Here is a 26,791-nt window from a genome sequence, read left to right as displayed (position 1 = left end):
CCTTTCACATGTGCAGGTTGTTCCTGTGGTTGATGATTGTCATTTTTCGTGTGTTAGGGAGTGAAGAAGCTGAAGTGGTTGTCATTGCCCCTCAAGTTGACGTGTCAATGAATATAGACTTTGGATTGTCAACTTGGAGGTAAGAAGTTGATGTCATTTAGTTGGAAGTGATTTGATAAGTATGTTCGCTTTTTGATCTCGCATCATGATGTGTTGCATTGTGGTTTCTCCTTTCATTAGGTGATCTCTAACAGTATGATAATCCACCTCTACGTGTTTAGTTCTAGTATGGAAGACGAGGTTATTGGCTAAGGTAATAGCTGATACACAGTTAAAATGAATGGGAGTAGGTAGCACCAAATTTATGAAGGAGACTTCGAAACCACAAAATGCTTGTACTTGTTGTTATTAGTGCCCGATATTCTGCTTTCGTCGATGATCTGGCAATAGTGGATTATTTTTTTGGCTGAACAAGAGATGAGGTTGGAACCTAGAAAAGTGCAGTATCTGGTGGTAGATTTTTTATAGGTAAGATTTTCGGCCTAATCTGCATCAACGTAGGTGTTGAGGTTAAGATTGTTTGTCGTAATTGACAGTCCATGATTGGAGGTGTATTTAATGTAGCAAAGAAGGCGTTGTAGTATCTATTGATGATGTAGGAGAGACTAATGTTTGGATTGGTTTAGAGGTTTAATTGTAAATGTGATATCTAGCTTTGTGATTGATAGGTAGTGTTGGGATCCGATGAGATGCCTATAGTGATGACGATTTTCCAAATGAAGTAGATATTGATTGGTGGATAGTGATTTAGTAGGAAGAGGAGTGATAACATGTTTAGTTTGAGACATGTCTATTGTTTGGAGAAGGTGAAGTGTATAATTTTGTTGAAGTAGAAAGTACCCATTGGAAATTTTTCTAAACATGAAGGTTTAGAAAATGTGAAATTGGTCCCAAATATTTTCTAAACTTAAAGATCAGATCATGGATAGATGTAGTTGAATTTCCTATAAGAAAGATAGCATTGACATAGATTAATAGGTAAAATTTTACATCCCCATTGTTAGAAATAAGGAGTGAATGATCAGCTAAACTTAGTTTTAAGCCAAGATGAGTTAAATAGGTGCAAAAAGTGGAATATTATTTTCTTAGAGCATGCTTCAATCCATAAATTGCTCTTTGTTATTGTTAGACATAATTTAGATATTAGGGGTCAACAAATCCAGAGGGATGTGACATATTTACCGCCTCATCTAATTTTTCAAACAAAAAGGCATTAGAAATGTCTAATTGGTGAACGTTGGTGAACCTACCATTAACAGCGAGTTGCAATTGAAAGTAGGATTTTGATGGTGGGAAACTTAGCTACAGAACTAAAGGTTTTTTTTAGTAATCATGACTCTTTAGTTTTTTGAAGCCCCGAGCCACTAGCCTTGCCTTATGTCATGCGATGGAACTGTCATTGTTGTGTTTATCTTGCACGTTCATCTGCATCCTATGATATTGTGATTTAGGGGAGCGAGAAATGATTTTTCGGTTGCTTGTTACTGTAAAAGCAGAAATTCAGACGAAATAGACTCTCTTTAGTGTAAGTATTTGATTGCTTGAGTGTAGGAGGTGGGGTCGATTGTGTTGATTGAGTGACAGAGGTCCATGATGGTTTTGGGTTTTAAAACGAGTGAACATGGAATGAGGTGGTGGTGGTTGATTATGGGTTTTCACAGCAACCACAACAATGATATATTTCAGGATAGTTAATATTTTTTTAAATCCTTATAACTGCCACTCCTAGTTGTTTAAGGTATTATTTATTAATTTCAAATTTTTTTCTAGGATGCTTACGCAAGTATTCATATCACACAAGTAATATAGGGCTATAATAAAGTCCTAAGTATCGATCCCATAGGGAAGTTAGGAAATCTTATAATGTTAACTCAAAGAAATTCTATTTAAACGACAGAAAACTTAACTAGGAATGCAGGTCAAAATTTGTGTTTTTAAACAAAGTGAATTATATCCACTACTCTTATCTCTAAAATCAAATTAATTTTAATATTAATAACTAAGTTTTATGAAGAAGAGTTCAAATTTTAGAAAGTATCATTCCTCTTGCAATGAGATTTTAGCCAGTGAATAATTCAAATTGTGTCAAAGAGGAGCACACATGTTCCTTACCCTCTTACAAGTGCATAAAGAACATTAGCTAATCCAGAGTTAAATTCGTAAATCTTTAGTTAGGCTGAGAAGAAACTAGCTCTCACTCTAGAGTTCTCATTATCCCTTCGCTTGTAGGCTAACATCTAGCCTTAAGTTATCCACTTCTTGACTAAATTGGAGGTTCTAGCCTGTCACTCTAGAATCACCAATTTATACCCATCAAAACTTATTTACCTATTTATTTGCATTTAACCACAGGGACTACATTCTCAGCCATGATATCAAATGCGATTCTTACTTAGTTGAGGAAAGCATAACCCATTTCAGATCATTGTGTTTCACAACAGATTTTAACTTAACAATTGGTCAGATTGATTAAGTAAATGAAGTTTGAAGTTTGACTCATCACAATTATGAAATTAAAGCACTTTTAAACAATTTCAATTCTTTACATGATTATTTTTCATTGCACGGAGAAAGGCAAAACAAACTATTCAGATCTCATGAGGAAGAAACAACAAAACATGGATTTATATATAATAATAAGTTTACACATCAAGAACTAGTAAAACAAGTACAGTACAAACTACCTATCTTAATCTCCTCCCCAAGAAAATCATTTGAAGTTCTTTTGAATCGCTTTCTTTCTTTACAATATCACTCAATTTTCTCTTAGAAATGTAATGAAAAAGAAATCTCTCACTTCCCCTCTCCTCTTACAACTATAAGAGACAATATTCTCTTTCACTCTTCTTCACTTACTCTCCTCTTCTCGTCCTCCCCCCTATTCTTTAATAAAATCACTATTATATATTATTGGGTCGAATTTTCAATAATCGCCTCTGGTACCCTTTCAAAATTTGTCCAAATTTAATGAGTTTTGGAAGAAACCATTTCTGGCACCTAACTGTGGCGCATAAGCTCCACCCTTTCTGTAAATTGACGATTATGTGCCAGATCTTGACACCTAAGCGTCAGGTCAACTTTTACAACTGGCCTCTTTCATACTCCAAATTTCTTCCTTTTTGTTTCTTTTAACTCCAATTGTCCCAACTTATTATTCCTACAATATAAATATATAAATACCTTCCACTAAAGCACAAGAACACTAAAAATAGGCATTAAATGTGTATAAAAAAGTAACATGTTTTTATACATGTCAGTGACATTGATGGAGCAGGTAGTGGTGGTGGTTGAATGATGAATTGAATATGAATAGTTGTAAGATTTGTGGGTGGTGACAAAAACGTTGATGATTATCTGAATTTCTGAGAGTGGAAGTAGGTAAGAGTAAGTGTTGCGTAGATGTTGGTGAATGAGTAAGGTAAGGTGAAGATGATTGAGGAGGGTAATGAAAATGAGTTTATGATACACCTTAAAATTATCTGCTTCTAATATACTTTTAATGTTCATTTTATGCACATTTTTTAGGATATTGCACTTTAAAAGAAGATATTTTGCATGTTTTTGGTTTCAGGTGCAAGGAATGGATCTCTAGGGAAAATTAGAGCAAAATGAAGCAAAATGGCACAACATTACATGATGTCAGTCCTTGGTGCCATATCATTAGCCATTTGACGTGATTGGCGTTATAGCGCCCCAGAGCGGCGTTATAGTGTCAGAAATGGTTTTTCTAGAAAATACAATGAATTTGACCAAACTTTGAAAAGGTGCTTGAAGTGACCCTTGGTTTTTTTCAGAGATCTATTAAGATGGATCAAGGTTTGAACGAAAAGAGAGTTTTTGGAAGAGTTTTTAAGAGTTTCAAGTGTTTAGGGAAAGTGTGAGTTCATATTTTTGAGTCTTTGATTGTGTAATAAGATGTTGGAGATTACTTGAAAGAGATTTCAGGAATTGCTTGGGAAGAAGACATAAGATAAGTAATTTGTATTTGAGTTTGAGTTTTTATTGTTAAGACTTGGCTTTCAGTACAAATCATGTGTTTTTGTTTTATCTCCATGAATTATTGGTAGCTTTTCTTTCTTTCTCTTTGCATAAGGGAATTAATCAAGTGGGATATGATTGATTTAAAGATTTATTTTTATTTTATAAAATTATAATGATTTTTTCATCGATTCTTCATTGACATTACAAACTAGTCATTTGTGATGTTAAAATCTGTTGTGAAATATAATGACCCAGAAGGGCTATGATTTCACCAACAAGTGAGTACCATACTTAACTTTGGAAAGAGCCGTTGTGATCGTCCAAGGGGAAGTGCAAATAGATAGGGAGCTAAGTTTTGATGGGCATAGAATTGATGTTTCTAGGGTGACAGACTAGATTCTTTTGTCAATTTGAACTTGAGTTTGAATATGAGGGTACCTAGTAGGTCCTATAGAGAGGGCACAGTGGGTAATCTGGATGTTAGATGCTAGAATCTACTCAACACTACTACACAAGCTAGAACAAACTTAAGGTTAGCTAATGTTCTTTGCTAACACTGAGAGGGGATAAAAAATATGTATGCTCCTATTTGTCACAATACATAATTTTATATTTTTAATCATTCAATTCCTACACTGATTAAGATCTCTTTACAAGGGGAAAGATCTTTTCATTATATTCAAACTCTTTTAAGCTTATTAGTCTTTTAAATTTGTTCTTACTTTATGTTTAAACTTAGATTGCACATAAATTTAGTTTTATTCATTTACAAATATTTCGACACCATTCTCCTATCATTTTTATATGCATTTTATATATAAGTTTTTCTAAATCATTAATAAAAGTCACAGCTTTTCCCGTGGGATCGGTTTTCAAAGAAAATCCTATATTACGTGAAATAATACATATACTTGGATAGTACCCCTAGTGTGAAGGCTTATTATCTATTTTCTTAATCATTTTATATCTTCACACTAGCCGCTAAATGTAACTTGGGTCAGGTTTTTGATAATCTTTTGAAGTATAAATATCTGTGTAATTGCAGACCGGGTTAGTTTCATCAAATACAACATGCCTCAAAATGATGATCTAATTGGTTGGTGGGTTCAAAACATTTTGTACCCTTTGTGTATGTAGTGTAACACTCAAGGATGGAATTTATGAGGTTAAGTTGATTGTTTCAATGGATAACAAGTGTAGTCGTTAACTTTTAGGTGATTATTTGTGTCAAGTGCTTTGGATTTGTAGTTAAGGGAGGGTAATCTATTAACCAGATTGGTGGGTCAGTGAGTAGAGATTCCAACCAAAAATTGATACGAAAATTTATCTTTGATTAGCAAGGTTCTTGTCATCCCAACTAAGTGCCTATGTTTGCTCTTAGTTACCCTATTTTGTTTAGGGGTGTAAGGACATCTAACTTGGTATTGTATTCCATGAGAAGCAGGGTATTGTTTGAGTATATCAGAGAAGTATTCACCTCCTCCATCGGATCATTGAACTTTTGTCTTTTTACTTAAATGATTGAAGAGATTTTTATGGAAGATGATGAAGGTTTGAATAGTTTTAGACTTGAAATGACCAACTAAACTTGATGTGCCCATATATAAATAAAATATAGTACTTTTTACTAGTTTTGATGGTATATGAAAAAGACCCCAAACATATGTATGTATTAATTCATGAGATGTGTACATTATTTTACTGCAAATGAAAAATAACATGCAACTTTTATTCATACTACAATCACTACATAGAGGATCATAGGCTGATTTTTAAGAGTTGGACTGTCTTTAAAAACGAGAGTACTATTTTTAGGATGAGGATGGCCCAATTTATAATGCCATAGGAAAGATGTAATGATGGCACCAAGTGTTGTTGTGGTAGGGGAGATGAGAACGTGGTATAGTCCTTTTTTAGCTAGATGTCAGCTAGATGTTGTAGGTGAACTTGGTGGTTTGATCTTGGATAGAGAAACCATATTTGTCAAATGTTATGGTAGAATTGTTGTCTTTGATTAATTGATAGAATGATAAAAGGTTATGAGATAGAAGGTTATACTTGGTCTTGCATTGCATATGCCACTATTTGTCACATATATTACCTGATCTAAGATCACACATGTCATTGCTAACTATGGATACTACTTTGTCTTAGATCAAACATGCCACTATTAACTATAGATACCATCTGATCTTATATCATACATGCCACTTTTAATCACATATTCTACCTGGTCTTAAAGATTGTATAATACAATTGATGATCCTGAATGGTACATTCTTTGATAAATTGATTTCTTTGAGCTCTAATTCAAATTTATTATTTTTTACCAAATTTTGTTTTAGTTTTTATAATTATCTTTTTTAATTGCTAAATAATATTTCTTTGTCTAAATATTCTGACTACATGATATAATAGATGGGTAAACAAAAGGTAGGTGTGATATAAGCCATTTGGGATCGGGAGACAAAAAGCATAATCTTTGATGTATGTTATAAAAATTAATAATAAACAAAACACACACTTCATCAAGGAAGGTTGACAAAAAAATACCAAAACATTCATGAAAACCAAGACGATTGTATGACAAAAATTAATTGAAGAGCAAATAAGATCAACTGAACAAAGATTAAAAATCATGGAAGGCTTTGAAGAGAGAGGTTACAGGATTAGGTCAGAGCCATGTTAAGAAAACAATGGATACATCAAAGGAGGGTGAAGAGAAAAAAATCCGGTAAGAAGAAAATGTTCTATTGAACTGTAATTTTATTGAACATGCTATTTTATCAATCATAGGTCCTACCCAATGGTAACAAAAATTTAGAATTTCTGCATAGCCCCTAGGTTGGAGGAGAACTTTATACTCTGTTTCTCGATATTGTGTCTATGAACGCCAATGTCTAAGCTACAACATAACCCCACCTGGAATTTGGATGAGCCTGAATATGTTTATTTTAAGGAAGTTCTAGAGAAAGCAACATAGAAAAGAGAATAAATGAATCAAGTCATTCATATCTCCCTACACCCTACACCTAGAAAGGTAAAAAGAAAATGAAGATCGATCAACACATTTATGTGAGCAGATATAATAGCTTGTTCTGACTTGCACTTGTATCACATTCAATGCTCACACAACTCTGCAGGGATACCCAATTATGATAGATGTTATGAAGTTACTTGATTCTACTGTCAAGATATGTGGTGACATCCTGCTATATTTATTTGTCATAAAACTTCTAGAGGATTAAAATAAGCGGAAGGCTTTCTTCAAGTTGGTGCCAGAAGGGAAGATTCCTTAGCTCTGATATTTTTAGACAATTAGTCCAGTAAGTTTGTCTTTTATTATTATTATTTTGAATTGTAGTTTGTAATAATTTATATTTTTATGCTGAACAATATCATGTCTCATGTTTATGTGATTTAAGTATTTATGGTTTGCACTAGTTGTAGTATTTTAGTTATGAGTCATTTCAGATTTTATGTTAAATTCAGGCATAACTCTTTTTTTATATATTCTAACATCCATACAATGGCCAGATGGACCCATCAGATGAAGAGGAAATTATGGAGATAGTTGAATTAGCAATAATTCTGATCACAACAGTGTCTTATTAATAAGTACTATCAGATAAAGTTTTGCAAGAAATTTTGTGTGCCATCGTCATTTATGGGTAGTAATTGGGTTGGCTAGCTGCTCGAAGCACAACCAAGCATAATTCATAGTATGGTTTAGATATATAGAATAATTTTTTTTTGTAATTTGTTGGATGAATTGAAGAGTAATTATGGTTTGTATGGATCGTCCCACCTTACAAGTTCTAACCATTACACCATATATTATGTCACACAATGAGTCCATTCGTGTTGTTTCCGAGTGATTCTAATACTCCATAGAGACGATTAATAGATATTTTGATATTGGGGTTAACTCTTTGATAAAATCTTCAACCAACATTATAAAACACATAATTTTTGCTTTTGTGCAAACACCAAGTGAAATTCATAGCAAAGCGAGATACATACAATTCTTCAATGTATTGATATTTCTATTTATTTTGACATTAGTATTTTACAAAAAAAATAATGGTCTAATGAATTTTTTAAATATGATTGTATAAAACAATTGATGACACACATGTCGATGCACGTGTTGATAATGATGAGAAGATTACACACATCATATGGCGTGGAGGTTCTCCAGTAAATATCTTAGCTGTTTGTAGTTTCAATATATGTTTTATATTCATGATGACTGAATGGAAAGAGAGTGCTCATGATAGCCAAATATTTAAATTTGTAACCTGACGACATGAATACAAATTTCCAATGCCTCCACTAGCTTAGTACATTCAAGATTATATTAAGTACGTAATTTGAGGATATGTAGTATTGGTGTTATTATTTAGGAAAATGTTGCCTCATTGATTTGATATATCGACTATAACGAGGTTTCTTAAAGCCCTTCCCCGACACGAGGCACCGCCTTCTTGATTTTAAGCACAACAATCAACTGATTAGAGTGTAGAATGAATTGTTTAATAAAAGACACACGTCATTATAAAGTGCTATTGAGAGGACATTTCATGCCTAGAAGAAGAAACGAGTCATACTCCAAATGCCCACATATTTCTTCAAAAAATAGGTAAAAATAATTATTGCAACGACAACACTGTATAACTTCATACGGAGGTATCTTTCTTGTGACGATATTGATTTCAGGGTCTTAGATTCAGATCCAAAGTACATACCTATGGAGTATTCGAACATCATACCAATCAATCAATGCTTGATGAAAACTTTAGTACAAAAAACTTCAACACATCCAAAGGGAAGGGTGTTCAAAAGATGACAATTAAGAGAAGATATTACAGATGCTTTGATGAACTCATCAAGTGTATTTATATGGTGTTCTATAGTGTCTTGTAAATGTTTACTATTTCATATGTATTGAAGATTTGTATATGCTTGCTTTATATATTTATGTAGCATTTTATATTAAAGATTAGTTGATGTCTATATATATATATATATTACTATGAAACCAAATTTTTTTATTGCTCTATTGCATATTTAGTCTATTTTGCAATTAAGGATATACATATTATAATCACAAGAAAAATTAGTTCAATATCATCAAGTACTTCGAGAGCTATGTACTGTCATTGTGGCATGTAGTGTTTTAAATACACATTAAGAAGAGAAGACAACTACGAGATGAGATTTATTGTTGTTCCATAAATAGAACACTTGAAGTTTGTTGGTATGTTTGTTGGACTGATATTTAGTCTATGATATGCATATTATAATCACAAGAAAAATTAGTTCGAGACCATCAAGTACTTCGAGAGCTATGTATTGTCATTGTGGTATGTAGTGTTTTAAATACACATTAAAAAGAGAAGACAACTACGAGATGAGATTTTATTGTTGTTCCATAAATAGGACACTTGAAGTTTGTTGGTATGTTTGTTGGACTGATGATAAAAACGAGTTCGCCTCTGATAGTAATCAAGTGAGGAGAGATGTTGCTATGGACAAAATATTATTTTGTAGACTTGATCATTTGGACTTGAAAACATCATTAGAGGCTTAATGGGCATTTCCGTTGTTTTTTTTTTATTGTCGTCTTATGCATGACAATTGATGTATAAGAGAACTTTAGACTTCTAAAATGTTTTCTATATTGTTAGACATATTTTTATTATTTTACCGCATTTATTTTGAAATTTGTATTTATTTCGATAAAATACATATATAAGGGTATAATAATTTTTTTCTTCAGGAACAATTTTAACATAGCATATTATTCAAACAGTCAAAATTTATGTTAATTAGAAGGATGAATAAAAAAGGGGGAAATTTCTCCTTTCATAACCACCGGTAGTTTGAGCTTCGTGCATTTCAATCAACCTTATTAGTTATGAGATTTGATTGACGGTCAGGATTCATGAAGTACAAAATACCGTGTTTCTCGCCCACGAGAGGATGTCGGTTCCCCTTCGAGCGGCCCGGCAAGTACCCGCGCATAGCCGCTAGTCGCGCGAGGCATTCCAATGTTAGTCTGTGGTCGGTGCAGGGCGGTCCGAGCTTCGCTTGTTGCGACTCCGTTCTTTCTGTTCTCTCTCTTTTATGCTATATATATATGTACAGACTTCAATTTGCGAATGAAAAAAAAAGAAAAAAAAAAGGGATCTGCACAGAGAAAGTGAAAAAGGGTGATAGCTGACAGAAGGGAGAGAAAGAAAGGAAACGGAAAAGGTGGTATATCATTCACTTTAAGTATATCTTTTGCCACCTTCAGGCTGTTCGTCTGCCCAACTCAGATCCAATTTCCTCTCGTTTCTGGCCGTTCTGGCGGATCTTTGCAGGTACGCGGTTCTTTTATTCACCATCGCCTTGCCTTTCAAATGTCGTCTGCTTTTGGATTTCTGGAAGTGGAATTCGTGAATCATTCAATGAGCCCGTTCGCCGGCTATTTTTGGGCTTGGATCTGTCTTGTTTGATGCTGATCATCTTGCATGGTACACGGATTGGTGGCCTTAGCGTATTGGAAGAGGTGTTTATGTTTTTGTTGGTTGGGTTGTTTAGTGAGTGTGGTTTCGTTTTCTCGTCGTTTGACAATTGTTATTTGCCACTCATGTTATGTTGCTTCTGGCTGGATCCGCTGCAGGAGATGTGTGTTTAATGAATTCACTTTCGTTGCTCGAAATTGCATGATCGATATGTTCTTGCGGCAATTTAATATGCTTAGGTTGTTTGATGAGGCTGTTGTTTGGTAAGATATTTAGTTGGCGCGGATCTAGTGAGAGAATTTATTTATATTTTTCTCCCCACTTAATAGATTATGATCCACAATCGGAGATTTGTTAATGTTGATGAGCGAAAAAAGTGCTAATTAATGCATCATTTGGAGCCGGCTTCCTCGTATAGTCTCTCGCATTCTTTCATCCGGTTTCTTTCTTTTGCAAAGCCCGTGCAGCTTTGGGTTCCTCCCAAAGTGTAGTGCGTGTCTATTGTATTTACAGATCAAGTTGATTGCTTACGGTAGATAAAATGGCTGGTATATCTGCAAAAGATTCAGGAGCTTATACACTTGGGTGATCAGCAATTGTTGTGTACAAAATGGGAGAAGTAATCTCAGTAAAGATGTAGCAAGTGGAATTAAGATAAGCAGCTCAATTTCTGAATGTATAGCCAATCTTAGCATAAAATGCAGCGAGACACCAAATGCCATTTGGGGCAGACTTAATTGATCTCAGCTTGAATTTAGAAGAAATCCCAAACTTGTTTTGGATATTTTACTTTAATATGCTGTTTTGTCCTTGATAATTTTATTACTTTAAGATTAACTAAAGTGATCCTGATCCTACTCTGCACTTTTGATGTTTATATTATGATCAGTTTCAAACTCTTGTTTCTTACTTGAGAACATAATATTCATGGGAAGAGACATGTTTTTTCCCAGTTTGTGACATCTTGTTCCCTGATTCTTTGAGATTGATTTGGGTTATCAATAGTGCACGTGGAGCCTGGCATTTTTTTTATTTACATGTTCTTTTCCAGGTGGTTCAATATCCTTATAACACTTGTGGAGGAATCTTAATTTTTTTTGCTGTCATTTTCAACTTTGTTAAAGTTGCTATTAAAACGTGGTTCAAGTGGAGTTTAATAGGAAGAGCACCAAAGCATTACTTGAATAATTTCTGTCCATTGCCAAAATTCTTTCTAAGTATCAAGTATTTTTTGCAGTCATTCTCAGTTGGTGTTCCTGTAATATCTATTTGGATAATTAAAATCTGGAACCAATATATTAGTCCAAGAATTTTTTCTGGCATGAGAAGTTGGGCATACCAATTACAATCAGTAGGAGCCTTCTGGTTAACTTGTACTTGTACCATTTCTTTCATTGTTGCTGACTTGATTTTGCAGTTTTTATCTGTGAATATTTCTTCTTGAAGATCCTTTTGTCTTGAACTATCGTTGCATAATTATAAAATTATACTCTTAAATCTCCTTTCCCTGTTCTTGAATACTTTTCATGTTCCTGTTTGCAAGAATTATCTTAAAATCTCAACCGGCAGTTTAGAACTGGAAGTGGAAAAAAGGTAGCTATGGCTGTGGGACTGGCAGGTGGGCATTCATATTTATCTTAGTGATATCCAAAGTCTTAATTTTCCCTTACCATGAATGCATATTTTTATATTATATTCTGCATGCTTTTTTTTTGTAATTCCAAGACTTGAAAATTGACTTAATTAAATATCTTTTTCCCATGAACCATTATCAATTACTATCAATTAAGGGTTAACACTATAACAGATAGTCTAAAGGGCACATGCGCTACTTGATACCCCTATCAATATACACATTGCATGGAACTCTCTTTTTATGCAGGATCTAATGAAGGGTTGATGTTTGTAGTTTTCCATCTAAATTTCCAAATAGATTATTTCTGTGACTTGAATCGTCAACCCCCATATGATATGGGGATGACATATAGTAGGTGATCAATTGAAACACCCATGATAAAGTTTTGACGATTTGATTTCCTTATGGAAATTACCAAGGGTAGTGATTCTCAACTCACATTATTATGATTGAAGAGGATGCCATTATGAGACTATATATGTGATTAGATTATCAATCAAATGCAAGGTCTCAAAATTTGGTCCATTGGAACAAAATTCAAATTATAGTAAGATAAGGATAAAGTTTTTATTGAAAATTAGCATAATTCTTCGTAAAATCATATTTTAAATTAAACTTTAGTTTGCTATTGTTATTTACAAATATGATATGTTTAGAATGATAGCTTATTTCACAATACATGCTTATAAATTAAAATAATTTTTTGCAATGAAATCAATTGATTATTAATAGTCTTCTAAGTAAATTTTCTTCTCTTTTTTGTCATTTCTTCTCAAGCGGTAAGAATTAGATCCTCTCTAAGATTATAGTAGAAGTCTTAAGGTTGAAGTTCTGTTGCTTCTCTATTGTTTGTTATCTTCAACTACCAAATGCTCTATTCCCCGTTGCTTTTTTTTGCATCGCTGATTGGTATCATCTGTCTTGTTCTATTGAAATCTTTATTGCTTTCTTTTGTTGTCTGCTTTAGATATAGTCTTTTATTGAGTTGCTTTTGGCAGGTCTTGTAGGCTATTTTGGATATTAGATTGAATAAGAGCAACATGGTTTAAGCTAAAAAGGTGGTGAATAGAACCATGATGCATTTATTACGAGATACAATGACAAGCATCCCAAAACTTAAGATTATAACTTCTCATATATTTGATTCACCTTCAATATAGTCGTTCAATCCATGACGAAAGCACCATTTGAATTATCTCTAGGCAATTGCTACACAGTCTCTTAGTCTTCACTTTCATTTCCTCCACTATAAATGAAGTTGAACAACAAAGTGCTCAGAGATTTCTGGAGAGCAACAAAAAAATTCATATTTTGGTAGAAAAGTAACTATAAAAAATTGAGCATAAATACAATGAATGACATGATCATAACTATATCAAGGCCATCATCCATGTAGGATATCTTATTTGGTTAAATTCGAGAAAGGACTGCCTTAAAGGAGAAAGAAATAAGTTGAAGTTGATCATGCATGGGCTTTTTAATATCTTTTGGATTTTTGGTGACGATGCTTGTTAGCTAGAATTGTTTACGTAATTAAAGATGTTTTTTTGGTGATAAACGTGAAAAACTTAAGCATTTTGATGGCAAATCATAAGATATCCTACTTGTTATAGATTTTTTATTGTTGGAACAGAAAATGTTTTTGGAACTGGACATCCTATTGGACTAGAAGACGACAGAGACATTCCATATTGTTAGGAACTTTTAATTATGAATCAAAGCTAAACGGTACACTAGAAAAGCTGGGAGAACAACTTTCACTCATTTGGAGCTTTAATTTAATAGGAATGAAATCTTCGTAATTGGGTACCTGTAATATCGAGATCAAATATCACCTATGATCATGACTGGGCCATTATATTATGAACACCGTGCTCATTAAAGTTTTAATAATATGGTTTTTCCTATAAATTGTTGATAGTGGTGATTTTCAAATCACACTGTTGAGATTGATTAGAGTGTTGTTAGGATTGTGTGAGCAAATTATTAATCATATGTCATACGACGGAGATCAATACCCCAAAGTCTAGATAGTTGGATCAAAATTCAAATTAAAAGGATAAGGATGAATTTTTAATTTAAGGTTAGATAATTATTTTTGAAATTATTATTTTAGTTGAATATATCTAATGTTACTTATGGATAAAGTTCATTTCGTATGGAATTTGTTTAGTAATAAAAACTTATTGTTGTATTTGCTTCTAATAGGTGTAATTTTCCAATAGAAAATTGGAACTTTGCTGACTAATGTTTTTCTTTTCTTATAGCATTACTAATTGAATTTGTTATACTCACTTATTTCTATTCACTCACTATGCTAAATTCATTTTTCTCACTGTAGCTGTTAGCTTTTTGATTTTATAGTTGTTGTTGGATATTGTGATTGCCTTCTTGCCGTTGTAATGCTCCGACTATTATTGTTATTGTGTTGGCACAATCATGTTTTGTTGATTATAGAACTAATCCAAATATTGTATGGGGAAGTATTCTCGGGTTCCAATGAGAAAACGGAAAGTGTTATTGAACTTAATTTGAGATTCAAAACCTGAGTAAAAAAATTATTTCTTGTGTGAAATTTTAGATTAAGAAGGTCGATTTGTGTATCACCATATCTCAACATAGGCAACCAAAACTACTAATCCAAACCCTCCCTTAGTCATAAAATCTAAGGATCTTTATGCGCTACAACTTTTAATTGGTAGGGGTGATAAGTCAAGATATTTGAGTTTAGCACAAATTGAACTTGATTTGAAATTGAAGTTATATTTTACGCAGTGCAGTCCAACTTGAAATAGAATGATTTCGAGCCAATGTTTGAGTTGACTTATGATCTAACAAAGTAATGTCTGAGTTCATTTACATGTGCTTTGTGTTAGCTTGAAGTGATCCAATACATAAAATTAATATGCTTATTTATGTGTGAATTGTGAAGTGATAACCTTAGTTAGTTATCAAATAAAATCTAAATTTTATTTTATAATTAAATTGCAAAATAAAAATAAAAAGATTGCTTTCAATTTCACAGAAAGGTAAAAAAATAATAATAATAATAAATAAAATAAAAGCAGAGGATAAACAAAACTTGTCGAAGTTTCATAAAAAAATTTCTTTGTCAATTCTTTAAACTAGGAGATGGTTTGCTTATGACTATGCTTGGGTTGCTCAAGAGACAACAATGACACCCTTCGGCAATTGTTGCCTTGGGCAAATTCTTCTAGCTGTGGAGTCTAAGATGATGAAGCCTCTCCTTGTGTTCATACATCTTATGAGCCGAAAATGGCACTTTTTGGTCGATATAGGATATATGTGATTAACATGGGTATTGATGGTGTGTAGGAAACATTTTTTTTTTTGGCACTTGGGCTCCATGTCATAATGAGGTAAAGAATGAGTAGGGGTTTGGCTTTGGAGAGGTCGTTCAAATAGCTAGTGAGGGAAAATATAGGAAATGAGGATATCTTTTTGGATTGATGCTATGCTGGGCGGTCTACAAGTGGAGGCAGGTAAGAATGAAAGAGACGCTATTGTATAGGGATGAGATGCCTATAAGTCTTGATCTCCAATCTTCCTGTTGCTGGCAATCACATTGTTGGTGTATGGAGATACAATGTTCAGGGTGACACATGAATAAACCCACTTCTTGTTTGTAGGAACCAAAACAAGTCATTCATTGTTGGATTAAGTGAATATTGAACAAATGGTTAAGCAAAATTGCAAAAGATCAAACAAATAAAAAGTACAAGCTAGTGAAGAAGACTTGAAAGCGAAACTTTTGCACTAATCACTCTTCAAGCAGCTTAACTGCTGAGCAATAATGATTAAGATTTGGAAATGTAAAAGTATATTGCTAAATATTATTCAAGTTGACTGGAGTCATATGTTGAGCTAAGTCACATCAGATTTGAAATTGATTTGAAAAAAGTACTTAAGAAACTGACTGGTAAATTGTCTAGACAGTTATCAAGTCAATCTTGAATTGATTCAATGTGTTTCAAGCTTTAAGCAAAATTGCCGGCCATATTAAATGAAAGTATCCATGTAAAATGAAATCAGTTCTAATTAAGCTGTGAAACTTGAAAATTTTTACCCTTTCTATTTTTAATTCAGATTGGTCTTGCTAGAAGCTTTTATTTATATATTTTGGGAACGCTTTGGACAATTCTGTTATGAATTTATGAGAACGAAAATAGAAGTATGTTATTTTTTGAAATGCATTATGCTCGTTGTTTGTGGCATTTGATTGGTCATTTTTGGTGAAAGTTTTCAAATCGATCATTTTCTTTTTTGCATTGAATTGCTCGTCCATTTGGCACTTAAATAGAATTAAATATTTATACTTGATTGAATGCTGCCCTTATTCTTATATCATTACAACATTGTGGAAGTTTGAGTTTTTTTTATGCTTTGCTTGCCTGACATTATGAAAGAAAAGTCTTAAGAAATTGTTATGCTCATTTATTATGCTTTGTTTTCAATTTTGAGAAAGATCATTTGGTTTTAGTTCTTTGATGTGCTGTTTGTTTTGCTGAAGTTTTGGTTAGCTTATAAGGTTATTTGACATCCTAATGCACTGTATGGTTAGTCACCAAAATATGATGCATGAGAGAATCCAACTTAGCTTATAAATTTGTTCTTGATAGAAGGTATTAGCTCTTCACCAAAATTTGTAGAAATTTGGAGTGACTGATATGCATATCCAAGAATTTCAAATGCTCTCTTGTTGTAATCACTAGAAAATAGAATTGCTACTTTCTATGGATAAACACTTGAATTTGTAAAAAAATCAACAAATGCTTTGACAAAGCAATCAATCTAGCTCTATCCATAGAATAACGGAGCAAATCTATGAAGTTGTAGAGTTCACTTAAAGATGTAGCCATGTCTTAAATTTTTATGATGTTCAGCAAGTAGGATTCTCAACTACTTTCATATGTTCTGGAATGAAAAGAAGGCTGCTTTGAAGCTATGTGTTCAGACATGCAGATGCGTTGTTTTTTATTACTGATCCAAATTTTCTTAGTCATACTTATATTATATGTGCGTTTGCTTTATTATTAATGAAATCCCAGGAAGTTACTTATTAAACATGGGAAGTAGGATTACTTCTATTCAAAGGTATTTATCGCATTATTCATTTGGTAAACTATTTTAAAATTCATTCAATTTTATTCTGGTCCCTGACAAATTTAGAATGACTGGAAAAGCATTATGCTATTGATTTTGATGATAGTTTAATCATTTATAATGGAAAATATCATATATGTGTTGCTGAAACATGTCAAATCTTTAGTCCAACAATAGTTTATCATATATTTAATATTATTCCCGATAAAAATTAAATCGTCATCAAAATTAAAAACATAATAATTTAATATCATTTTTTAAATATAAAGTATAATTAACATAGTTGATTTTTAGAATACTTTACCATTATTTTCTGGGGCTCTAGCATGGCTCTTCAGGCAAAGCCCTGCTCACCCAACAACCATATTTTTGTTTCCGTAATGATGGCGTTAAACATTCAAAGCAATTCATCCTTCTGTTACAATATCTTCTTTGCTATTTTTTATAATATATTTTGATTTTAAAGATCCTTTGCAACTTTATATATTTTGATTTTTTAGCTTCTCAATCCTGGTTCCACTAGGTTCCTTGTATTTATTTCCCCCTTATATGTGTGATTAGGTGGTTTATTAAAAATAGGTGTGCTTCTGATGCCTAATGAATTTTACTTTTTTTTCCTCCCAAGGATAGAAGCTATTTAAGGCAATGATTGATGTCACGCTATTTGCTGAAAAACTAATTTTTGAAAGTAATTTTACGAGGCAAACTTCTAGGCGACTAGTAAGTTCAGGCCAAGGTGCTAGTAAATGTGGTATGAATATGTTTTTTAATATTTTAATCTCCATTTGTTGCAATTCTTCTTGAAGTATATTTCCTATTTTAAAAATGATATGTCACTATTTTAATTCCAACTTTACAGTATAAAAGACTGTTAGAAAATTATTTTTGCTAGAAGTTCATCGTAGGATGCCTACCACAACCTGACATATTAAAGAGAAACAAGGAATTTGTTTTGATGCATGCTAATTTTTTAGTTTAACTGCCTTGTGTTACAAATGTGATTTGAAATATTGTTGCAGATACCTGAGTAGGCTGGTATCACAATGTGGAGTTCTACAAAAGTTCTTACAACTGTAATTTGAAATATTATTGCAGATACCTGAGAAAGCTAGTATCACAATGTCGGGCTCTACAAAAATTCTTGAGCCTGCATTTCAAGGAGCTGGTCAAAGAATGTATCCTTCATCTGATTGTTGTGTACATACAGAGCATTTTTTTACAATAAAAAAATTACTTGTCATGTTCTTTTCTTTTAGTGAATGCTCTTTATGCTCTTTTTTTCACTTAACACAACACAGAGGTACCGAGATTTGGCGTATTGAGAACTTTCAGCCGGTTCCTTTGCCTAAAACTAATTATGGTAAATTCTACTCGGGAGATTCATACATAATTTTGCAGGTAAAATGAGTAATTTCTGTTTCTTTTTTCTTTTCACCTTTTTAATAGTATTTTTGTAATCATTTTTCCTTTTTCCTATCACACCCGTTTCTGGTTCAAATTCTTCATTGTTATTAGTGTAGATTTTGAATCAGTTTGTCCTTATTTCAACTAGATTTGCAGTCAAATTTTAAGGATTCATTAGAATTCAAAATTGATAGCTCTATGCTGACCATAACCTAAACCATTTTGTTTGTCAACATTTACCTTTTTTTTTTTCCTTGTCGTATGCATTCTTGGCCATATACCTTGTCGTATGCATTCTTGGCCACCATATAGTTTGGAACTACCTTGCCTATAGACACACATTTACCCAAGGTCATGCACCAAGTTATATTGTTGTTGACGCCAATCCTATTATAGCAAATGACCTTATTATATTTATACCCTTGTGTGGGCTCCAAAAGTTTGTGCCTGGCCTCCTTCAAAAATAACGAGTGAGAGAGTTTTACATTGGATTTCGGGTCAAATTTACAAACGATAGATGAGATAATAAATAAGACACTACTCAGAAATTTCACTCTCATTGTGTGAGAATATTAAGATCTGGAGCTCGAGATTTCCTGTATGCACAAGCTTCTATAATAAATTTTCCCTCTTAATAAAGGGGAAAAACTTTCTATTAAGTGTAGTCATTAGCGAGCTTATTGTTTAATGTATAGTATAGTTATTTAATTATTAGATTATGAAATTTATCACTGTGAGCATACAAGAGGATTGTAGAGGGAATGATGATGAATCCAATCAAAATCCTGTGGTTCCATCGTCGCGTGTTATCATGGTCCCTGGTTTGCTTAGTTAGAGGAGGTAGTCTACCAAAATTTGCATGGTGATTATTGGTAGCCATAAGTTGTTTTGTCCAAGAAAATTTTTTAGACTTGGGATAGATATTTGTCTAAGGGTACAAATTTAAGTCGAACATAGCTTATAGAGGGTTTTGTGCTCTAACATGTTTGCTCTATAATTCACAACTCAAAGAGCATAAAGCCTTTAAAGAATACACGGGCTACATTCATGATCTTAGGCCCTGTTTGGCGCAACTTATATAGGTGCGGTGGAGTTTTGGCGTTGGCTGTTGGCGGGGATGAGGCTGCGTTCGACGTCGATTTCTGAAAACGCCACCGCAACGTCGATGATCTTCATTAATCGGATCGCGGGGATGAGGCTGCGTTCGGCTTTGGCTGTTGGCGTTAGGGCTCAAAATCTTTCTTTTGCCCTTGGTGATCTCTCTCGCGCTCTCCCCTCGCCTCCTCCCTATTCGATCCAAAGCATCACTCTCTGTTGGCGTTAGGGCTTGATTTCGTTCTTTTTCCCTTCGAGATACTCTCCGATAAGATCTACGATTGTTTGTGGTTGGTTTTTTTCGGTTCTTCTCCTTCCGTGCTCTGGATCTGTGAGTTTTTTGATCTGTGAATTTTTTTCGGTTCTTCCCCATATCTCTGCTTCTATTGCTTTGGATCTGTGAGTTTTTTCGGTTCTTCTGCTGGAGATCTTCATTCTGTTCAAATCGTTTTATGTATTTGGAAAAGGCTTTGGTATTGATATGGGCTGTGTTCTTCGAAAATGGGCATGTGGAAGGAGAAGAACCGTGATTTGTGTTGTTCGAAAATGGGCACTAAAAATAGTTTTGGATTTCCTTCAAAAGTCTTCTTACGTATTTGGGAACAAATGTGCAAATCGTTTTCAATTGTGTTGGTGTCCCTTCTCCAAATAACTATTTTTTTTGTTCTTCTGCTGGAGATCTTCATTCTGTTCAGATCGTTTTATGTATGTGGAAGGAGAAGAACCGTGATTTGAGGTTTTTCATTTGTGCCTCTGTGCAATTCGAAAATGGGCATGTAGAACTCTTATCTGGAACTCTCATCATGTCCTGATTTTGTTGGTTCAGTAGAGGACCACTGATTTGGGCTTTCTCGTTTGTAATGCATTACTGTGATGTTGTTTGTAATGCATTACTATTCCATGGCCTTGCAATTAATGTTTTTTATAGTTTGTAGTTTATTTATGGTGGACTGAATTTGCAGAGAAAAATCGTTGCAATTGTTTACGGTGGGCTGCATTTGTAGTTTATGCACTATATGTTTTTTTTTTCTATCAATAAGTTATTCTGAATAAGCTGCCCTAAACAGTTTTATCAGACAGGGGCAGAAATGTCATTTAACCACCAATAAGCTTGTTTGAATAAGCTGCCCCAAACAGCAAACCAAATTATTCTGATAATCTGCAGATTATCAGAATAATCTGCTGATAAGCAGATTATAAATAATCCACAGCTGCGCCAAACAGACCCTTAAAATAGTGAAGCTTATTGGCAGAATCACTCTTTTAGAGGGCTCTGATCGTAATTTTTACCTATGGAGCCAATTGGTCAAATCACATGGATAAAGGAATCGTGCTATATCCTTTATGTGTAAGTTAATTTGAGTGTGAGTATGATATTATATTTGATATGATATTTATTCTTTGTAAGATTTAGTTAATTATAAATTTGTCATTATTGACATACTTATGTGGAGGGCGAATGAATTTTGTTATAGGCATTAGTAATAAATTTCATTTAATTTTTTTTAGATTTTATAGTATGAACACTTGATTTTTTGAATAACCCATTTGATTGAGTTCATTTTCAACACGTTTATTATTAATGATTTTGATAGCTTTGAATTATATTGGCTGCCTTACAGAGAGTTCAGTTCATAATGTATATTATTCAAAATTATTTTAAATCACCAGAAACTTAATTTTGAAATTTTATATTTTTGGTTAAGATGTGCAATGACATGCCAATCATTGGGGAATTAATTGAAGGACATTTTAAGTATTTATAATTTTCATTTTCTTAAAATCATTACTTAAATATTATTAAAAGCATTAGTCTTGTTTACACTTATTCTTATGAGGAAGAGGATCAGTGACTTATTAGGGCTCGGTCTTGACAACTCTAGTCTTTATCAAGAGGAGGATTTGACTCGACTCCATGGAGGTTCGGTCTTCTCAACTCATATCCTTACCTTATAAGGAGGAGAATCGAACTAGCAAAGGTGGAACTTATAGCCTTGCTTTATTGACAAAACAGCCCCCTCGAGAGCGTTTATAATTTAAATGGCTTGCACCATTTTGTTCGTATTTTAGTTTATTAGATTCATTTTTATTTTGTTTGTTTTACATGGATTATAACATAATTTCGACATCCTCTCGGTATCATCCTCACAATGGGGGTTGTATCAGAGGTGCTATGCCTTCTCACTAGCCTATAAGGTGTGCATGGTGGGTGTTTGGTAACATGTTAGCTATTTGTCTTCTAACGTACTCGTCTGATAGTTGCACATAGGCTAAAGATACCTCCATAAGAGAACTACAAGATTTTTCCAGCCGCATTCAATTAACGTGCTTATGTAGTTAATTTCATAGTTTTTTGCTGCCACATTGGAATAATGTGCACGGATACTCAAATTAAGCAAGTTCTCCTGACGCATTGGAATGCGCGCAAGCATTAAGAATTTGTTTCATTTTTTTTACATTGTTTTTACTTTCTGGGTTATTATTATTCTTTTTTTTCCCCAAATTTAATTATATGATGGTTGTCGAAGTGGTCGGTGGTGAGTTCATCGACAAGGTTGCTGGATATGGCCGAAATGGAGGCCAAAGAAGGTTAAGGAGATGCTACGGGTTCAACGACACAGAAAGAAGCATTCACATAGCTGTGTGTGAATGCCCGACTAGAATAAAGAACAAGGCAAGCAGGCGAGAAGCTATTGCAGCTTAAGGCTTAGAGTTGTGTTTGGCAATTTTACACAAACAAGAAAATGGGTTTTAAGTAATGTGGGAAGGGAAGAATTGTGCTCATGGTAGCATGAACTGGGAGCTATAGCAGGTGTTTGTCATCTTATCCATGGTTTTGAAGCTCTATTTAAGGTGAGGAAGGGTGTACAAAGAGTGGCTAGGTAGTTTGGCTTGTGAAAGAATAGACTGAGAAGCGTGAATCTATGAGATCATGGGCGAAGCTATAGTGGGGGCACTAGGGACCCTTGATCCCATTGACTAGACCCGCTATCTTAAGTTATCATAATTTCGCCACATTCTATCTCAATTTCTTTATGTTGGGATTTATTAAACAGTAAATGAATAATTATTTCTTTGACATTGATAAATCAAAATATTATATTTAAACTCAAATAATTTCTATTTAACGAAACTTAACCACAATCATAAATATAACATTAAAGCCATCGTAATATTCTATCATTCACTGCAGTTATGTTTCTCCATTTAAAGAGCAAGAATATTCTGTTTATTTTTTATGCTGGACAAAAGGATGACTAAAGGGAAATCTTCCACAGGAACTTCACATAAAGAAGGCATTTACATACGTACCACTCAATTCCCATGTATTTAGTATCTAATATCTAAATTTCAATTTAAAAGCAATCCATCTAGCTCAACCTTTCTTGCATTTTTTATGTTATTTTATTTTATTACTATATTTATATTAAATAAAAATACTATATTCTTTTTGTGAAATTTGAGCTAATTTAATTAATTATAATATTATATAATTTATTTTAATTATAAATTAATTTTTTCTCTTATTTTATTTAAATTAATTATTATTATCATTTATAATATATATTGAGTTTTAATTTAATTTTGAGCCATCTATATGCGCTAGTTAAGAGTGGCTAGGCAGTTTGAGATTTACTCGAACATCTTTAAATGAAAAGTATTTTTCATTTTTTTTATTTTAATTATTTTTTAGTTGATAATATAAAATGTAATTTAATATAGTTAATGCTAATCATATTTTATTTAAATTAAAATTCATTATTAATTATAATTTATTATGGGTTTTTTAAGTCACGCATATTTAGTGGTTTACAGTATCAATAAAAAATTAATTTATATTTCTATACATTTTAAAATATACAACAACAACAAGCTGTAAAGTGGGGTTGGCTACGTGAATCATTTTTTCTCCATTGCGTCCTATTGTGTGTCAAATTTTCATTTAATTCTAATAGATTGAGATATTTTTTTATAGAATATACTATTGTCTTTTTAGGTTTATCTCTGTCTTTATTAACATAAGTCAAATCTATAGCATCTACTCTCCTAACCAGATCATCAGATGATCGACATTTAATTTGACTAAACTATCTAAGATGACTCTCTCTAATCTTCTCTGCCATTGGAGCTACACCAAACCCTTTTTATCACAGATATATTTATTTTGTATTTTGCATCTAATTGTCAAGCCACTCATCCACCTAGGCATTCTCATCTTAGCAACACTCAACTTTCTTTTATGTTTATCTTTTAAAGGCCAACATGCTGCGCCATAGAGCATTCTAGGTCTCACCATCATCTTATAAAACTTTTCTTTCAGTCTAACCGGTGTTTATCTATCAAATAATAGGCCCGATGCATTCCTCCTCTTCAACAAACCAATTTGAATTCTACTAATAACATCTGCATTTGTATCACCATCACTTTGAATAATAGACCCGAGATATTTAAAACGTTCACACCTTTTAAAGATTTGATCACCCATAGTTACAACTCTGCCACTAGAGCTACTATTACTAAAATTACATTCCATCTATTCGGTTTTTGAGCTACTCAAACGAAGGCTTTCAGTCTCAAATGTAGACCTCCATAATTCAAATTTTTCTTGAACGCTTTTCTAGTCTTATCCACAAGAAGGGCATCATCGGGGAAAAGCATACACCAATGTACTTCATCCTGTAAATATCTAGTAACAACATCCATAACTAAAGAAAAAAGATATGGGCTTAAAGTTGAAATCTAAAGTAGTCCAACTAAAATAGGAAAATACTTGGTAAATTCTCATTTTGTTTGAATACAAGTAACAACTCTAGTATACATATCTTTAATGACTTGAATATAAGTCATATCAACACCTTTCTTCTCTAGAACTCTCCAAAGGACTTCTCTTGGAATTTTATCGTAAGCTTTTACTATATCAATAAAAATCATATGTACACCTCCTTAATCTCTCTGTACTTCTCTATCAAACCTCTCAATAAATGTATAACTTCCATAGTAGACCTGCATGCATAAATCCAAACTGATTATGAGAAATCTTTGTATCACTTCTTAACCTATGTTCATCTTCTCCCATAATTTTAAAGTATGACATATCAATTTACTTCGTCTATAAGTTGCACACTCTTATGCATCCTCTTTATTCTTAAAAATAGGGATCAAAATACTCTTTCTCCACCCAAACATCTTTTTTTAGTTTTTAAAATAATATTAAAGAGTTTAGTAAGCTAATAAACTCTCAAATCTCGTAAAATTTTCTACACTTCAATTGGGATATTACTAGGTCTTATTGATTTTTCATCCTTAATTTTCTTTAAAGCCTCATCAACTTTTTTTTATTAATGTGATGATAAAAATAAAACGTTTTATTATTACTAATGATATTAAGATCATTAAGGTCGATCATATTTTCATAAACTTTATTGAAAAGTTAATCAAAATTGTTCACCCACCTATATTGAATATCTTTATCTAAGAAAAATATTTTTTGATTTTCATCTTTAATATACTTTACTTGAATTAAATCTTTACTTTTTGTTTCTCTTTGTTTGACAAGTTTATACATATATATTTCACCATCTTTAGTATCTAATATATTATAAAGATCACTAAAAACATAATTTTTAGCATCACAAATTTGTTTTCTTAGACTCTCTATGGACCACCTTATATTTTTCCTAGTTCTCTAAACTTTTACATTTAAACCATTTAAACCATTTCTAAGGACTCAACAAACATTAATCTCAAAATAAATCTATTTTTTGTAGATTATTATTCCACCATTTTATTTATAAAAATTTTTCCCCTTGATTTTCCATGTATGTCTTTTGCCACTTGTTTAATAGTGCTTGCTACTTTATCCCACTTAGATCTCACTTCTTTATGAACATCCCAAATCTTAAAATCTTGAAGTTCACTTATAAAAATAATTTTATAAGTCTTTTAGGTGCCTTCATTTAATTCTGTTATAACATTTCCTTATATTCCATATCTTTATAACTCTTTATCTTAAAATCTAGAACTAATAATCGATGTTGAGTACTTAAATTTTCACTTATAATGACCTTACAATCTTTACGCTCTCGACGATCTCTTTTTCTTATAAGAAAGTAATATGTATTTTATTAGATCAATTCTTATAACTAATAATATGTTCATCTCTTTTTTTAAATAAAGTATTAGAAATAAGAAAATCAAACACAAACAATTTAATATGATTTTACCTTCTTCATTAATCACTCCAAAATCGTATCCACAATGAATATTTCTAAAATCTTCTACCATTCTATCAACATGTCCATTTAAATCTTCTCTAATAAAAATTCTTACTTCAAGAGGTATCATTTGTATTAGTTCCTCTAGGTCTTTCCAAAATCTTTCTTTTGAATCCATATCTAAACCTACTTGAGAGGGGCATAAGCATTTTTTGACATTAAAATTTTTTTTTCAACATATAATTCTATCTCCAGTTCTATTAATTTTTGCAACATTATTTTTTAAATACTAATCTATAATATCATCTACACCATTTATAATGCAACTCGTACCTTAATACCAAAGTTTAAAATCTAAGCTTTTTAAAACCTAAGCTATCAATCTCCTTTAAAAGATATGTTCATTAAATAATATTATAAATAAAAATATGTATACATATGCATTTAATAAAATTCATAAGTCTTAGGTATATTGAGTTTAAAAATTATTAAATTTTTTTTTATGTTACAATATCTAATAAATTGATTATACCATTTATAATAAACTGATTTTAGATATTATTTTTTGTTAACATATTTTTAGCATTTTCTATTAACAAAAAGGTAAAATAGTCAATATCAATCTTCAATCTAGATAAAAAAGATTGAGGCTATTTTTGAAATTATTAATTTGTTCCCCAATTAAAAAAATTTTCTAACCCCGCCCCTCCATGAGAACATGAAGGAAGGGCTTTGCACGTGTGCTGTAGTGTGAAAGGAAGAGC

The 26,791-nt window shown here is 32.4% G+C and overlaps 1 protein-coding gene across 5 annotated transcripts in view; it reads left to right on the top strand.

The window, feature by feature from the left end:
* Positions 1-10,097: 10,097 nt before the first annotated feature.
* The window catches only part of LOC110021034 (villin-2-like), a 68,816-nt gene continuing 52,122 nt past the window's right edge, over positions 10,098-26,791 (top strand). Inside the window, exons 1-4 of one of the 5 annotated variants that reach the window (XM_020719368.1) lie at positions 10,098-10,299; positions 10,410-10,597; positions 18,409-18,488; positions 18,612-18,711. In XM_020719368.1, coding sequence (XP_020575027.1) covers positions 10,544-10,597; positions 18,409-18,488; positions 18,612-18,711 — 234 coding nt within the window. In that variant the 5' untranslated portion in view covers positions 10,098-10,299; positions 10,410-10,543. Of the gene's footprint in view, positions 10,598-12,096; positions 12,172-18,408; positions 18,489-18,611; positions 18,712-26,791 lie in introns of all 5 variants that reach the window. The other 4 variants (XM_020719389.1, XM_020719383.1, XM_020719376.1 and 1 more) reach the window with 4 other exon arrangements.

This window comes from Phalaenopsis equestris, unplaced genomic scaffold, assembly GCF_001263595.1.
Source record: "Phalaenopsis equestris unplaced genomic scaffold, ASM126359v1 Scaffold000002, whole genome shotgun sequence".
In the NCBI taxonomy this organism is placed as follows: Eukaryota; Viridiplantae; Streptophyta; class Magnoliopsida; order Asparagales; family Orchidaceae; genus Phalaenopsis; species Phalaenopsis equestris.
Note: the sequence above shows the minus strand (reverse complement) of the source record. Positions and strands in the feature narration are given on the sequence as shown.